This window comes from Hypanus sabinus, chromosome 5 (assembly GCF_030144855.1).
Source record: "Hypanus sabinus isolate sHypSab1 chromosome 5, sHypSab1.hap1, whole genome shotgun sequence".
Taxonomy (NCBI): domain Eukaryota; kingdom Metazoa; phylum Chordata; class Chondrichthyes; order Myliobatiformes; family Dasyatidae; genus Hypanus; species Hypanus sabinus.
The window spans coordinates 133,268,033-133,285,351 of record NC_082710.1 but is presented as its reverse complement, the minus strand read 5'-3'; the positions used below and the strand labels follow the sequence as shown (position 1 = coordinate 133,285,351).

General features: G+C 44.5%; 1 protein-coding gene across 6 annotated transcripts in view; it reads right to left on the bottom strand.

The window, feature by feature from the left end:
• tbc1d4 (TBC1 domain family, member 4) overlaps positions 1-17,319 on the bottom strand; it is a 291,680-nt gene that overhangs the window by 75,959 nt on the left and 198,402 nt on the right. For 5 of the 6 annotated variants that reach the window (XM_059970422.1, XM_059970423.1, XM_059970426.1 and 2 more), the window contains exons 9-10: positions 2,544-2,621; positions 909-1,147 (exon numbers count right to left, since the gene is read on the bottom strand). In XM_059970422.1, coding sequence (XP_059826405.1) covers positions 909-1,147; positions 2,544-2,621 — 317 coding nt within the window. Of the gene's footprint in view, positions 1-908; positions 1,148-2,543; positions 2,622-7,031; positions 7,101-17,319 lie in introns of those variants that run through there. The other variant, XM_059970427.1, reaches the window with a different exon arrangement.

The window sequence follows — 17,319 nt, the reverse complement described above, 5'->3', positions numbered from 1 at the left end:
CTGAAAAAGGCAGTGTCCAGCACTAAGGGCCCATACCACCCAGGACATGCCCTCTTCTCATTGTTACCATCAAGAAAGAAGTACAGAATCCTGAAGGGGATTCAGGAACCTCCTCTTCCACTCTGCCATCTGATTTCTGAATGGACATTGAACCCGTGAACACTACCTCACTACTTTTTATTTCTATTTCTTGCACTACTTTTAATTTAACATATATACATACTTACTGTAATTCACAGTTTCTTTCTCTGTTATTATGCATTGCACTATACCACTGCCACAAACAACTTTCATGACATATGCTGGTGATATTAAACCTGATTCTGATTCAGTAATTCTATAGTAATTTTTTTGTGTCTTGAACTGCACAGCTGCCATAAAGCACAAAAGAAAAATCACAACATACATCAGTGACAATTAACCCGACCTGATTGCCGGAGTTGTTTCAGTCACCACGAAGCCAATGTAAGCTTTAAGAAAAGAATATCGTCACTGTAGCTCTCGAGATAAACAGTTCCACAAAACAAGGCAACAATGTAGGAACATATATGAAGACAACATTTTTATCAGAGACAAGCAATGATCCGCAAACCTCTGTTCTTAAGGCAGGCATCAGAGATTTCAGAAAAAAAATAACTTGCAGGATTTTGGGGAAAGGGTAATGGATTTACTGCTGTCACAAGCACCTAGATACAGATAAACACTTCTGGTTGCACAGGATCCGGATAGATCACTCCAAACCTAGGTACATTGAAGTAGTACAGGACTGAAAAGATGAGGCTGATTGCTCTTGCATGCCAAATAGATTCAATGATTCTACAATCCTGCACAGAATCAATATTCCATACGTCATCATATCCCAAAAGCAGAGCCTCACCACCCCCTGCTGGTACGTACAGGCTTCCTACCTGCTCTGTAATATCTCCGACTGTTGGCGAACAATGGGTGTCCTGCTGTGGTGCGGCTTCTCATTGGGAAAGCTGATCCTCCGCTTGCTCGACGGCGGGTGGCTGAACGTGTGTGCCCGCCGCCGGAAGAGGGGCGAGTCGGAGTCCTGCTCCGCGAAGGCCTGGCCCAGCGACGAGAGAGGGGATGCCCGGGGGCTGACTGGTGGAGAACCAGGAGGGGACTCCCCTGGGGAACCGTCCTGTGCAGAAGCACCACAGCAAGTCAGGGAGAGACAGTAATGACACTGCCTACTCTGAGGAGCAGACAACAGTACAAAAACTCTGTAAATCTGTCAGCGGACTCTCCAGCGCCTATTGTATGCTAATTTGTGCTATCTCGCCAGCTCCAATATCCTGCTGCTCTTAATCCAGTGAAAATTTACCAATATTGCTGCAAACTGCTGATAAGTAATTTAAAATTTCAAGTATTCTGCATTAAGCGATCAGTCAAACAAGGCTTTCACCCCCCTCTTTCGCTGATAAGAAACTACACAGGGTGTTTTGAAAGCTATCCTTGAAACTGGAACTGCTTTTGCAGCACTTCCCCTGGATATCAGCCACTAACTTCCTGCTTCATGGAAAGTATCCGAACTAGAGTGAGTCGTCTGAAAGCGTCACTGGTCCACCCCGATCAAAGTAGTGGAGGGGGTGGGGGAGAGAGAGAGAGAGAGAGAGAGAGGGGAGAAAGGAGAGAGAAGGGGAGGGGGAGAGAGTGGAGGGAGAGAAAGGGGGAAGAGAGAGGGGAAGAGAGAAGGGATCAAGACGGGGGAGAAAGAGGTGTGGGAGGGAGGGGGAGGGGGAGAGAGATGGGGAGAAAGATGGGGAAGGAAGAAGGGAGGGAAGGAAAGGGGAGGGAGAGATGGAGGGAGGGAGGGAGAGGGAAGAGAGGGAAAAAGGGACGAGAGAGAGAGTAGAGAGAGAAGAGTGAGATGAGGCGGAGGAACGGCGTAGAGAGAAGAGAAATGGAAAGGAGAGGGGGAGTGTATGTGTTTGTATGAGAGAGGGAAAAGAGCAGGACAGAGTGATGGGGAATACAGAGAAAGTCGGAGGGGCAGAGGAGAGGGAGAAAAGTGTGTGAGAGGGACAGAGTGAAAGAGTAGGGAGAGACTGAGGGAGAAAGAGTGAAAGACAGTAAGGGAGAGTGTGAGAGAGAGAACCAGAGAGTGAAATAGAGTGGGAGAGAGCCAGAGAGGATGAGAGAGACTCTGAGTGGGATGGAAGGAAGAGAGTTAGAGGAGAGAGAAAGGGACCGAATGAGTGAAGGAGAGAGAAATGGCAGCAGGAAAAAGAGAGAAGACAGAGAGAGGGTTGAAAGAAAGGGAGCTGAAGAACAATGGCAAGAGATAATTGAAGGTAAAGAAGGGAGACAGGGAAGACAAGAAAGACTGTGTGAGAAAGAGAGTGAGAGAAAGGAAGGTTAAGGGAGAGACAAAAAGGTAGGTGGCGAAGGGTAGAGGGAGAAAAATGGAGAGAGAAGGGGCAGAATGTGAGAGATTGAGAAGATAGGAGAGCTGCAAGGAAGGAGAAAGTGAGAGAAAGGGGAAGGAATGAGGAATGGAAGGAGAATGAGAAGGAGGTACTGACACCAGGACTCACCCTAGATGCATCTGATGCCAAGCTGTTGCTACGTTCAAAGCTGTCCATGCTCCCCAATCGGCCACGCATCTTGGCTCCCTAAAATGAAAACATTAAGAGGAGAATTAGCTAGATTGCTCATACGAAGTCTACTGGTTGCTTACCAAAGTGACATTGCTTGAAGAGAGATAACCACCTGATGTGTATTGTCAACATTCCTGGCAGCAAGAATTTGTATAAATTTGTGCTAATATCAGTAATGCATGGGAAAGAAAAACATTCTACTCCGTAAATATGGGTTCTAGGCTCAATAGCCACAATTTATCTTCAGCTGGTTCTGTTCCTTACTTTTATAAACCCCATTTTAATCACCAATTCAACCCCACTATCCCTGCCACAAGGGTCACATCATCCTCTTGCAGCTAACATCAGGCTGAAGGAACAAAGCCTGAAGTCCCACACAGCCAGGTTCAATCAGAATCAGGTTTGCTATCGCTGGCATATGTCGTGAAATTTGTTAACTTAGCAGCAGCAGTACCTTACTAATAATAGTGAGAAAAAACTTTGAATTACTTTAAATATGCATATATTAAATAGTTAAATTAAATAAGCAGTGCAAAAAATATAAATAAAAATGAAGTGCAGTAATGTTCATGGGTTCAATGTCTATTCAGAAATCAAATACATCCCTTCAACGATTTACTTCCTTAATCAGCCTGTACAACCCTAATCACTACCTCAGTCTAGCACACCATGATGTCTTCATACTACAATGAACTTTGTTTTTTCATCTTCCTATTGTGGCTCATTCTTGTAAAAGTTGTGTATAATTTATGCCTAATTTATGTTTGTGAATGCTACTTATCTGATGCTATGTGCCTGTGATGTTGTTGCAAGTTTTCCATTACACCTGTGCATATGTCGTCAATTTAGACATCAACATTAACTGACAATGACACTTCTGCGGCTCCCTCACTTCACCCTGCACATTTGGAGCACATTTGGAGGGAGAAAAGGACACTTCAGAATCGTGAGGATACCATCAATAAGGAACAAAACACCCACATGCGCATCACGGTCAATTGTGGCCACCTTCCATGGAGGTAGTTCCATGCAAGACAAATCTTTCACCACACTTACTGTATGGTATGGCCACTCACAGTGGCCCATGGCAGATTCCACCCCTCTACAGAACCATTGTGCACTGCAATCAAGGAAGGAATCTTAAAGGGCTGTCCACTATAAGGTTTAGTAGCCAACAGACAACTTCCATCAATTCTATAGCCGTAAGGGAGAATTCCATTTTCCCCACCTGCATTCAGGCTTAAACTAGAGCAGGAAATAGGAGAATTTCTGTTGCACTTCGGATATCATGAAACATCCCAGGTTTTTCCATCCAAGACACACAAATTGCGCAGGTGGCCAAAGACATTGATTACAAAGAGAACTCAAATCACGAAAGGGAATGAGAAATAGAGATGATAATGGAGTGTGTTTAAGAGCTTATGACCTCAAAAGAGTGAATTAATGAAATTTGGGAAGATGCAGGACTCATGAACTGGAAAACTGCGGAGATTTGCAGAGCTGAAGAAGACTGCACAGGAAGGGGGTGAACAGATGGGCACAGGTATTGGTTTATTATTGTCTTGTGTGTCAAAGGGGACCAATATTCTTGCAGGCAGATTTACTACAACTGTTGGGAGTGGTTCAAAATAATAAGGCAGGAGGATGGGAATTATCGAGCTGAGGATGAGCCAGCAAGTTTACAAGTACATGATGGATGTAACATGAATGTAATGAATGTAAGGAAGGAGAAGCCAATGATTAGGTTCAAAAGTAGACAGAGCAAAGAATTAAATTGTACTACAGAGGCAAACATCAAAAGGGCGAAGAATGCAGGAGTGAAGGTGCTGTATTTAAAATTCAGAATAAGGTGGATGAGCTCGTGGCGCAAGTAGAGATTGTTTGGTATGACATTGTGGGCAGCACTGAGTCATGGCTGAAAGAAGGGCATAGTTGGGAGCTTAACATCAAATGATACACTTTGTATTGAAAGGATAGGTAATAAAGCATGGGCAGTGGTGTGGTTCTGTTGTTAAGAGAAAGAATTACACCTTTAGAAAGAGGTGATATAGTGTCAGAGAACGTTGAAACATTACGAGTGGAGTTAAGAAATCACAAGGGTAAAAAAAAACCATAATAGGGATCATATATAGGCCTCCAAATAGCAGCCAGGATGTGAGGTTGAGATTGCAAAGGGAGCATGTAATAGGGGTAATGACACAATTGTAATGGGGGACTTCAGTACGTAAGGAGATTGGAAAAATCAGGTTAGTATCGGATCGCAAGAGAGGGAATTTGTTGAAAGCCTACAAGATGACTTTCTAGAGCAGATTGTGCTTGAGGCTACTCGGAGAAAGGGTGTCTTAGATTTGAATGCTGTGTAATAACCCAGATGTTATTAGGGAGTTTAATGTAAAGGAACCTTGGAAGGCAGTGATCATAATGTGATTGAATTCATACTGCAATTTGAGAGGGAGAAGCACAAGTCACATTAATCAGTATCACAATGGAATAAAGGGAATTACTGAGGCATGAGAGGGGAGCCTGGCCAGCTGGATTGGAGGAGGTTACTGGTGAGGATAATGGCAGAGCAGAGGTGGCTGAAGTTTCTGGGAATAGTTCGCAAGCACAGGAAAAAATATGTCCCATAGAGGAAAAAGTTCTCAAATGGCAGGGGTAGGCAACTGTGGCTGACAAAGGAAGTTAAGGACAGTATAGCTCCTCATGTTAACCCTTTCATTACTATAGCCATTCTCATAGAACTTCCTCTGCACTCTCCCCAATGCTAATGCATCTTTTCTTAGATAACGGGCTAAAACTGCTCACAGTACTCCAACAGAGGTCTGACCAATACCCTATAAAGCATCAGCATTAAATCCTTGCTTTTGTATTCTAGTCCTCTCAAAATCAACGCTAACATTGCATTTTCCTTCCTGACCACCAACTCAACCTGCAAGTTAACCTTTTGGGAATCCTGCACAAGGACTCCCAAAACTGCACTTCAGATTTTTGAATTTTCTCCCATTTACAAAATAGTGCAGTCCTTTATTACTTCTCCCAAGGTGCATGGCCATACATTTCCAAGAATTATATTCCATCTGCTATTTCTTTGCTCCTTTTCCCAATCGGTTTAAGTCCTTTTGCAGACACCCTGCTTCCTCAATATAATCTGCCCTTCCACCTTTTCTCATATCGACTGCAAATGAGGCCACAAAGCCAGCAATTGCATCATTAAAATCACTGACATGCAATGTGAAAAGAAGTGGTCCCAACACTGACCCGTGGGGCACAACACTAGTAACTGATAGCCATACGGGAAAGCCAACCTTTACTCCCATTCTTTATCTTCTGCCAGTCAGCCAATGCATTATCCATGCTAGTACCTTTCCCGTAATATCATGGGCTCTTAACTTATTAAGCAGCCTCATACGCAGGACCTTGTCAATGGCCTCTGAAAATCCAAATAAACAACATCCACTGACTCTCCTTTGTCTATCCTGATTGTTACTTCCTCAAAAAATTCCAACAGATTTCCCCTTAAGGAAACCATGCTGACTTTGGCCATTTTTATCATGTGTCGTTGTACCCTGAAAATTTATCCTCAAAAACAGACTCCAATATTTTTCCAACCACTGAAACCAGATATCTAACCTTTAATTTCCTTTCTTTTGCCTCCCTCCCTTCTTAAAGAGTGGAGTGTTATTTGTAACTTCCGAGTCCTCAGGAACTACTCATGAATCTAGTGATCATTAAAAGATTATTATTAGCGCCTCCACAATCTCTTCTTCCAGCTGGTGACTTACCTACCTTCAGACTTTTCAGCCTTTTCCCATCCTGCGCAGCGGCCCCTCCATATCAAACAGTCGGGCAACCAGTTAGAATACAGGCAGCCATGTCAAATGCAAGGGCCACGAAGAGTCTGACTGGGAAATCAAGGCCTCATGCAGAGATTTTAAGAAGTGTGGGGTGTTAAAAATTATGTATTGCCCAACATGGAGCAAAGAAAGGGGTGAAGATCATCAAGATCGGACACAAGTGGGACCTCAGAGTGAAATGACAATATGCGGTGCATTTGGCATCCAGGTCTAGGCCAAACAATTTCTACTAAAAGAGTGATGTGCACCATCTGCTATCTGAACCTGCACATCAACAAACCAGAAGCAATATAACAACTGCAACTGGACAGGCGGTTCAGTAGGTGAGGAAGTAGCATCGGCCCAGGACACATTCAACATTGACACATGTTGAACCTGGCAGAACATGAGTTGGCTCTTGTGTTGGCTGCCCACAGGAAGAAATCCATTAAGAGAAGCTCTTGGTGGAAGTCAATTTCATGGATTGCCTTCAACACACCAACACGTTAGAAAAAGATTGAACATGAACACCTTGCTCAATGCACCTGGGTATTAGACCCACATGTTACCTCCAGCTGGATCTGCTTCTTACCTTTCTTAGTCCCCATTTTAACCACCGACTCAATGCTCCATAAAACCACTCCTGAACTCCCTCTCCTTGACACACATAAAACAAGCTTGAAGCGTATGACTTAATTATGTCGGGCTTTGCCTGTGACTCCCTTGCTTAGCGTTGCACTGAGCTGCTTTGGAAAGTGATAAGGAAATTGCTGAATTGTGATGACGCTATCAAGCAAGAACAAAATGCTTTGCAGACTCCCGACTGGCAAGTTTACGACCCTTCACATATCAACCGCAGCACGGTGCTGGCCAAGGCTGTCAGCAAAAGCCAGGGGAATGCCCAGACAAAGAACCAATAAGGTCATTTCAAAATCGGCAATGTGCAAAAATGTGAGCCAACTGCAAGGTCACTCAAGCCCACGACAGGAAGAAAAACACTCAAAGATTTACCATTTAGTGAGAACTAATCTCAAATAATTTGACACTGTTGAAATAGTTGCCATGATTGCTATTTTCTTTTCTGTGGGATCATTTTATCATTATCAGAGGCGGAACAGAATGCAGGGTCAAAAATGTAGCTGCCACAGATACTGAGGCAAGAGCACTGAAGAACTTATCCACCACGGAGCACGACAGATACAGTTACATTTTAATCCAACAAACAATCAGAACAGATGTATACAATCATGAACTTTGCCCAGTACGAAAAGATTAGCTGGGGGTGACAAGAAACGAAACAACAAGCAGGTTAATTGTGATGCTGCCAGTCCACCAATTTTTAACTTCCCAACCCCTTAACTTGAAGTAAGAGGAAGAAAAGGAAATTGCTAGAATGAGCAGATAATTTGGGTTGAGAGAATTTCATTACAATAAGTCAATCATTTTGGACGGCTTTGGTTGCGAAATAAAAAGCAGCTGCTCTTTCATGCAAGAATTGCCCAGTTATTCTACCGCACTCCCTCGGCAACGAGAAAGACTGATATCGTGTTTTTAAACAAATTCTTCACTCATTGCATCCGGTTTACTCAAATACAACACAGGTAACGTTTCTGAGAGGTTCTACCGTGTCAAAGGAGCTGCAAGTATGTAAGCCCCAGCTAAAGTTAATCAAAGCATTAAAGCATGTTTGCCTAGTTGCTAAAGCAAATAATCCAAAGGTTGAGTCCAAGGTACATAGAATGGAATCAGGCTTTTTGGCACAGTACATCTGCGCTAACTGTCAAGTGCCTGGCTATGTTAATCCCACGTAATTCCCCCCACACTCTCATCAACGTCCCCCAGATTCTACCTCCCACCTGCACGCTGGAGACAATTTACAGAGGACAATTGATCTGTCAACCTGCCCGTCAAATCAAGGTGATTGTCAAGTGCGCAACTACAAAAAACTCATTTGCAGCAGCAACACAGGCACATGGATACAGCCAGCATAAATTACACAAGATAGCGAAGAAAAGGTTTACTTGGGGTGGCACGGATTCAATTTTGCCACTGTTACGAGGAGTTTGTACGGTCACTCCGTGACCACATGGGTTTCATCCAGGTGCTCCGGTTTCCCCCACGTTCTAGAGATATACGAGTCAGTAGGTTAGTTGGTCACATGGGTGAAATTTGATGGCACATTGGCCCAGTCGTCCTGTTACATCGCTAAATGAAAAGAAAACTGTGAAAAACAACATTAGTGCAGAAGAAAATAAGCAGAGTCAAGTCCAGGGCAGTGCAAGAAGTGGTTTTCTTTCGGATGTGGAAGGAAACCAGAGGAAATGAGCGAAGCCGACACTGTCATAGGTAAAGTCCACACAGTCATGTTTGACCTGTGGGAAAGCAGCTCCACCAGTTGTGCCACTCTGCCATCTTTTTATTAATGGCTAGGCCCCACCTGAACCTTCCCCCCTCTGGACCATCATAAATCCACCACTGAACCCCATACAGTTTGTATACTAACCACATATTAAAGTCAATGATGCCATTGTCTTCCTGCTTCAACAGGCTTACACCCATCTAGATGAGATTGGCAGCATTGTGAGAATCATGTTCTTTGATTTCTCCAGTGCTTTTAACAGCATATGACCTGTTTTACTGGGGAGTAAGCTCATGGAGATGCAGGTAGATGCTCCACTAGTGTTCTGAATTACAGACTACCTGTCCAGACAGCCACAGTATGTGAGATTGCAGAGCTGTGGCTCAGGTACTGTGGTTAGCAGCACAGGGACACCTCAGGGGGCTGTCCTGTTCACCATCTACACCTCAGACACCAGATACTCCTGCAGAAGGTTTCAGACGATTCAGCAGTTGTGGGCTGTATCAGCCAGGTCAAGAGGCTGAGTACAGAAGAGTAGTGGACAACTTTGTTGAGTGGTGTGGGCTGAATCACCTGCAGCTCAACATCACTAAGACCAAAGAGTAGGTGGTGGACTTCAGGAAGGTGAGAACACCCTGCAACCCCATCTCCATCAAGGGAACAGATGTGGATGATGTCCAGGATTACAAATATCTGGGAGAACACCTGGACAATAAACTGGACTAAACTAAAAATACAGAGGCTCTGTACAAGAAAGGACAAAGCCAACTGTACTCTCTGAGGAGGTTCCGGTCATTCAATGTCTGCAGTGGTGGTCAGCATTCTATTCTACGCTGTAGAGTTTGCTGGGGCAGCAGGGTGATAAGGTTGTCAGGAAGACTGGTTCTGTTCTGGATTCCCTGGTGGTTGTGCCTGAGAGGATGATGCTGCAGAATCTACAGAGTATTATGGACAATCTCTCTCACCCCCTCCATGGACAAACAGAGAAGCACCTTTCATAACAGACTGATTCCACCGAGGTGGACCACTGAATACCACAGGAGATCCTTTCTCCTTGCGTATATAAATATATGGTTTCATTGCACGTCTGTATTTTTCACTATTACTTCTTAATGCACATTCTGTATTTTTCATATCTCAATGCTTACATTTTGCATTTTAAAGTATATATTTCTGACTGAGCAACCTTGCAACAATAATTTCCTTCAGGATAAACAAAGTTTTATCTCATCTTAGCTTACCTCCTTGAGTCTCTGCTGCCGTTCTGCAAGACCAAAGCAATTGTTCCCCATTCCCCATCCATCCCCTAACCCAATGAAATATTTTATCAATCCCCTTTTAAAAGCCAAAATTTAATCTGCTAAATCAACCAATGCATTCCAGATGTCCAACGTGAGCTACTTAGAGATATTCCTCACATCAGCATTCAGTCTGTTCCCAAACTCTTTTAACCAGGGGAATGTTTTGCATGAAGTAATTGTATTGTTGAAAGGACAATGTTTTAGAAGACCTTTTTATCATGGGAAGAAACTTAAATTTATAGCAATTCCACTTTTGATCTCCAATCTCAAGAAGCAGGTACAGAAAAAGTTCACAGGAGTGTGGCAGAATTGGAAAGGAGATGCTGGATAGGCTTGGACTCTTTTTGCTGATTTGATAAGAGGCTGAAGAGTGACCTTATTAAGGTTCATAAAATCATGAGTGGCATAGGTAGGGTAGTTAGTTACACTCTTTTTTTCAGAATAAGAGTCTAAAACTAGAATGTATAAGTTTAAATTGAGAGGGGAAAGATTTTAAGGGGATCCGAGAGGTAAAACATTCAGAAAGGGTGAAGGGTATATGAAACAAACCATGGTAGAGGTGGGTATATTTACAATATTTAAAAGACATTTGGACACATCGTGGAAAGAAATGTTTCAGTGGTATCTGGGCCAAAGGTAGGTGAATGAGATGGCACCTAGGTCAGCATGGATGTGTTGGGCTGAAGGACTTGTTCCCAACTGCATAACTCCACAAACCCGTAGGCAATACTCAGCCAAGGTCAGAAAATGAAAACCAAAGCAACCATAGACGCTGAAAATCTGAAATGGAAAAAGCCCCCCAAAATTAAGCAGGTCCAGCTGCATCTTTGCGAAGGAAAACCATTAAATTTCAACATTTATGTATGTATTTATTTATTTATTGAGATACCATTGGAGTAGGCTTAAACTGTATACAATACTCGAAGTGCTTTTGTTTCAGACTTCTAATACAGTATCTGCAGCTTTTTTTAAACAAGGGTTAAAACCCATTAGTATTGGAATTGGTTGTCGTTATGTACCAAGATGCAGTGAAAAACTTGCCCTGTCTTCAGCTCTTATGGTCAAAATCATTACACAGTGCATTGAGATAGAATAAAGTAACACAAACAATGCAGAATAAAGTGTAACAGTTACCAAAAAAAGCACAGTGCAGGTAAACAATCAACATAATGAGAATCAAAGGTGCCCTTCAACAACAGATTTCCTCCACCTTTGTAATAACATTGAGATGGCAGTGATATTTCAATCATTTTACTTTAGCACTGTAAATATGTATTCATTTTTAGCTAATTTTATTATTTTGCATTTTTAGAAAATTATTTATGTAAATTTTGCATATTTACATCAGAATCAGAATTTATATCATCGGCATACATCATAAAATCTGTTCACCTGGTGGCAGCAATACAATTCATATGTAATAATAGAGAAAAAACTGAATTACAGTAAGCATATATTGTTAGATATCCAACCGTGCCAGCTTCCGGAAATTTGACACTCTAACTCTCTGGAGTATGGATAGCTCCTACAAGGATTCAGGAGTGTCCTGTTCATTGGGTACCATGTTTTGGAGCCAGGATTTCAGTATTAAAGAACACCAGAACAGAGCTCAACTGTAAGCTCAACTAGGGTTATCATCTAGCATCTTGTTTAGTGCTCAGTTCTCATTTCAGTTTCGTACCATCTGCATCTTTGCCTCAGATACTCCAGTATTTCAGTCTAAACTATCCCCGTTACAGTCTCTCATCACAGTACGATTGAGCCAACATGGACACAGCGGGATATCAGAGGCTTTTGTCTGCTGTGACCAGCCACAGCGAGAAGATTTCTGGACAGAGCCCGGATTCCAGGTCACCGTTGGTCGACTTTCGCAAGGAGGAAGCCAGAGTCGCTCGAATGAGGCTGTTGGCCACTCCGCAGAGCCGGTACATCTTACATCCCCAGAGAGATTCAACGGTGACCCGGGTTCTTGCTGCAGCTTCCACACCCAATGCTCATTAGTGTCCGAACTCCAGCCGCCCAAGTTCCCTTCGATGTGCGGAAAGAAGGCTTTCTTCATCTCTCTTCTGACTGGGATAGTCCTCGTCTGGGACTCCACACATTGGGAACGAAGGTCAGAGATTTGCTTAGACTCAGGAGAACTCATGGGCGCCGTGAGGAAGGTGTTCCATCATCCTGCTGGAGCAAGCTGAGCCTCAGGCCATCTGATGAAGAAGTGACAGGGCAGACGGTCGGTGTCAACTACGCTATCACATTTCGGGCCTTGGCTGGAACAAGGAGACCTTGACCACTCTAGACCACCACAGACTCCAAGCCGAACTGAAGGTAGCCCTTGCCTTAGGAGAGTCAGCAGAGGATTTAGAGGTTCTGATCGACCAGTGCATTCTTCTCAATAACCGTCTGGCAGAGCAAAACTGAGACTACATCAAAGGGTCAAAGATGGCTAGCCTAAGCCCGACCTCAATGCCTCCCATTTCCACTCCCCAACCTCGGACCCTAACCATCCTGTCAGCTGCTCAAGATCCGACCAAAATCATGCAAATCAGCTACATTCGCCTCTAAGCCGATGAGAAGACACGGCTTGAGACTCAAGGTTGCTGCTACTATTGTGAGGAAGCAGGTCATCTGTGGGTCATTTTTCCAAGGCTGCAGCCGTCGGGAAACTGGTGGAAGGACCGTGACAGTAGCAGCCACTACTCCCAATCGCATGGATTCTGGTTTCACACTGAGGACAGAGATCTCCTGGGGTAAGATCCAGATACAGGTGAAGGCTTTTGTGGACTCCGGGAGAGTGGGACTTAGGGACCACACATCTGCTCGGCCTACTGCTGCGAGAGTTGAGCCAGACCATGCCTGTAACTGTCTTGGACAGCCATCCACCAGGTTCCGGGCAGATTTAGCAACAGACTGCGGATTTGCAGATCAGGATTGAGGATCAGGTGGAGGACATTAGTTTCTCCATCACTGACTCACTGCTCATACTCCTGATACTTGGGCACCCTTGCCTGTCCCCGTGCAGCCTGCTGTGAACTGGAGGGAAGGGAGAATCATTGCTTGGTCCAGTTGTTGGAAGACAGTATATTTGCGGTGTGGTGCTCTAACCCCCAGAGGTCAATGATCAACAATGGATTTCAGCTCTGGAGACCTAGTCCTGCCCTCAAGGACAAACAACAGGACTACATGAGCCCCGACCCTGTCTAATCAGGGGCGTGCTGGAACTAGAGTGGGGAAATCTGTAGTTCAGTGGAAGACCAACGAGGTGGCCCAAGTGTTCTGGAACTCTTGCAGCTCAGCATAAGGGATCCAGCCATGTCCCGACTGAAGGAAAGACACCCAAACAGAGACCCTTGGAGCCTGTTTCTGGAGGCACAAGGACTTCTGGTTACAACTCACAGTTATCGCTTGAGGATACGGACAAGGATTTGGACTCTGATTTGGCCACTGTTTCAATAGTGAGTCCACTGCACCGAGGGGGGAGACTCTAACGACTGTCAAGTCACCCCTGCCACCTAAGAAGACTCAGGAGTCATACTCGAAGCAAGGTCGAGATCCCTTCCATTTGTAAGGGCTTGGAAGAGGGCTTCAGTAAAGGAAAGGCCTCAACTCTTCCACCACACTGATTCTACGGCTGAGCTCTTGACCTACTGCCTGGTATTTGTCCCTCATGGAATCGATTATTAGCGCGGTCAAGCCCAGAGAGAAGCACAATGGAAGAATATATAAAGGAGGCTCTTGTCATGGGGTTCATTCAGCCCTCTGCCTCACCAGCCAGTGCAGGCTTCTTCTTTGTAAAAAGGAAGGACGGGAGCCTGAGGCCATGCATTGATTATAGAGGTGTGAACTGCATGACAGTCAATAATCCCTCTACTCATGAATACTGCCTTTGAGATTTTCCATGGGGCAAGGATAATAATGAAGCTAGACTTGAGGTCTGCAAACAGTCTGGTCCACATAAAGGAGGGTGATGAGTGGAAGACTGCATTCAACACAACGACGGGGCACCACAAGTACCTGGTTATGCCATTCAGTCTTGCAAATGCTCCAGCAGTTTTTCAGGCAGTTACAAACAGTGTGCTCCAGGACACTCTTCATCAGTACACCTTTATCTACTTGGACGATATCCCAATCTTCTTGAAGTCCAAGGAGGAGCACATCACTTATATCATATAACCATATAACCATATAACAATCACAGCACGGAAACAGACCATCTCGGCCCTCCTAGTCCGTGCCGAACTATTAATCTCACCTAGTCCCACTTACCCACACTCAGCCCATAACCCTCCACTCCTTTCCTGTCCATATACCTATCCAATTTTACCTTAAATGACACAACTGAACTGGCCTCTACTACTTCTACAGGAAGCTCATTCCACACAGCTATCACTCTCTGAGTAAAGAAATACCCCCTCGTGTTTCCCTTAAACTTCTGCCCCCTAACTCTCAAATCATGTCCTCTCGTTCGAATCTCCCCTACTCTCAATGGAAACAGCCTATTCACGTCAACTCTATCTATCCCTCTCAAAATTCTAAATACCTCGATCAAATCCCCCCTCAACCTTCTATGCTCCAATGAATAGAGACCTATCAGAGGTTTCCAGACCATGGACTTTATATTAAGCTGGAGAAGTCCGAGTTTCACGTGACAACCATTTCATTTTTGGAGTTCATCATCTCCAGTGGCAATCTCAAGATGGACCTACCAAGACACAGGCGTTCAGAGATTGGCTACAACCATCTAGTGTCAATCAAGTCCAACAATTCCTGGGATTCTGGGATTTGCTAACTTTGACCGTAAGTTTATCAGGAATTTCAGCTCAGTGGCAGCTCTACTGGTGACCCTAACTAAGAAATCCATAGGCTCTTTTGCCTGGACTACCAAAATGGAGGTTGCTTTTGTAGAGCTCACAAAATGGTTCAAATCAGTTCCCATCTTGGTTTTACCTAATCTGGACCTTCCCTTCATCGTGGAGGTGGACCCCTCAGACATTGGAATGGGTGCAGTGTTGTCTCAACGTACACCTTCCGACAATAAACTGCATCCGTGTGTGTTTGTTTCCAGGTGGCTATCCTCGGCAGGGAGAAACTATGACATCGGGATTCGGGAACTATTCATGGTTAAGATGAGATAAGATATACGTGCAGCAGTAAGCCATTCGGCCCATCGAGTCTGCTCCACCATTCAATCATGGGCTGATCAAATTATTTCTGTCATCCTCACTCCCCCGCCTTCTCCCTATACCCTTTGATGCTCTGACTAATCAAGAACCTATCTATTTCTGCCTTAAATACTCCCAATGTCTTGGCCTCCACTGCTGCTCATGGCAACAAATTCCACAGATTTACCACCCTCTGACTAAAGTAATTTCTCCGCATCTCTGTTCTAAAAGGACGTCCTTCAATCCTGAAGTCATACCTTCTTGTCCTAGACTCCCCTAACATGGGAAATAACTTGGCTATATCTAACCTGTTCAGGCCTTTTAACATTGGGAAAGTTTCTATGAGATCCCCCTCATTCTCCTGAACTCCAGGGAATACAGCTCAAGAGCTGCCAGATATTCCTCATATGGTAACCCTTTCATTCCTGGAATAATTCTCGTGAATCTTTTCTGAACCCTCTCCAATGTCAGTATATCCTTTCCAAAATAAGGAGCCCAAAACTGTACACAATATTCCAAGTGCAGCCTCACAAGTGCCTTATACAGTCTCAACATCACATCCCTGCTCTTATATTCTATATCTCTAGAGATGAATTCCAACATTGCATTTGCCTTCTTCACCACCAACTCAACCTGGAAGTTAACTTTTAGGGTATCCTGCACAAGGACTCCCAAGTCCCTTTGCATCTCTGCATTTTGAATTCTCTCCCCACCTAAATAATAGAGTGCCGTTTATTTCTTCCACCAAATTGCATGACCATACACTTTCCAACATTGTATTTCAATTGCCACTTCTTTCCCCATTCCCCTAAACTATCTAAGTCTCTCTGCAGGCTCTCTGTTTCCTCAGCACTACCCGCTCCTCCACCTATCTTTGTATGATCGGCAAATTTAACCACAAATCCATTAATTCCATTGTCCAAACCATTGACCTATATGATAAAAAGCACTGAAACACTGAAGCACTGAAAAGCAGTGAAACTCCACTGGTAACTGGCAGCCAGCCAGAATAGGGTCCCTTTATGCCCACTCTCTGTTTTCATCCGATCAGCCAATGATCCACCCACACTAGTAACTCCCCTGTAATTCCATGGGCTCTTATCTTGCTAAGCAGCCTCATGTACGGCACCTTGTCAAACGCCTTCTGGAAATCCAAGTACCCAACTGGATAGATACTTAACTTCATCCCCCGCCCGGCCATCAGATTCCTGAGTGGTCCATGAACGCGGACTTGTTTTTACCCCGCATAGTCATTTTATGCCTTTGCGCTTTCTTGCTCCCGCAAAACAACAGATTTCATATCGTGTTAGATGGTGACAAGAAATCTGATTCTGAGGCTCAGTGGCATTCCACCTACACATCCATACCGAGAGAACGCGGACAGTGGTCCAGGGTGGAGAGGTCATTCAAGGAGGATAAATCCTGCAACTCCCAGAAACCCATTCAAGTAATTACTCATCTTCCCCATTCGGCAGGTCGAAAGCACACATTCAGTTGGTTTTTAAGCCAGCGTAATGCAGGGGAATCCTGGCAAGGCTGCGATCCACGTGGTGACCCTTCACTCTCGTCATGTGAAGCACACTCTCATCATGCCTGGTGCAATAAACATTCAAAACACAGATGGGGATGGGAAGTTAAAAACACACAGGAAGCCAAAATGAGAACCAGATCAGATTGCTTCCCCTTCGCCCAGATACAGCAAAACAAGTGGCCTTACTAACATCTCTGAAACAACAACCGACGCAAATAGACCGCGAGCTCAGCGGTGGCTCCCCGCGGCACTCCGGCACTGAGTGGGGCCGAGCTCCGAGTTCGGCATTCAGCAAAGGTCTGAACCGGACCCATCCCAGAAGGTGGGATTCCAGTGTGAAAATCTGAACATGATGTCCTACTCTGTCAGTCATTGCAGTCGAATTCTCCATTCCTCAAAACCTTCTGTTTTGACACAGTAAAAGAGAAAAAGAAACCTCCAGAAGCTGTGTGTGTGTTTGTTTACACCTTGGCCTCAAAGGGCCTGTGTTGCCTGATTACTGAGGGACAGAGGATCACAGTCTGGAACGC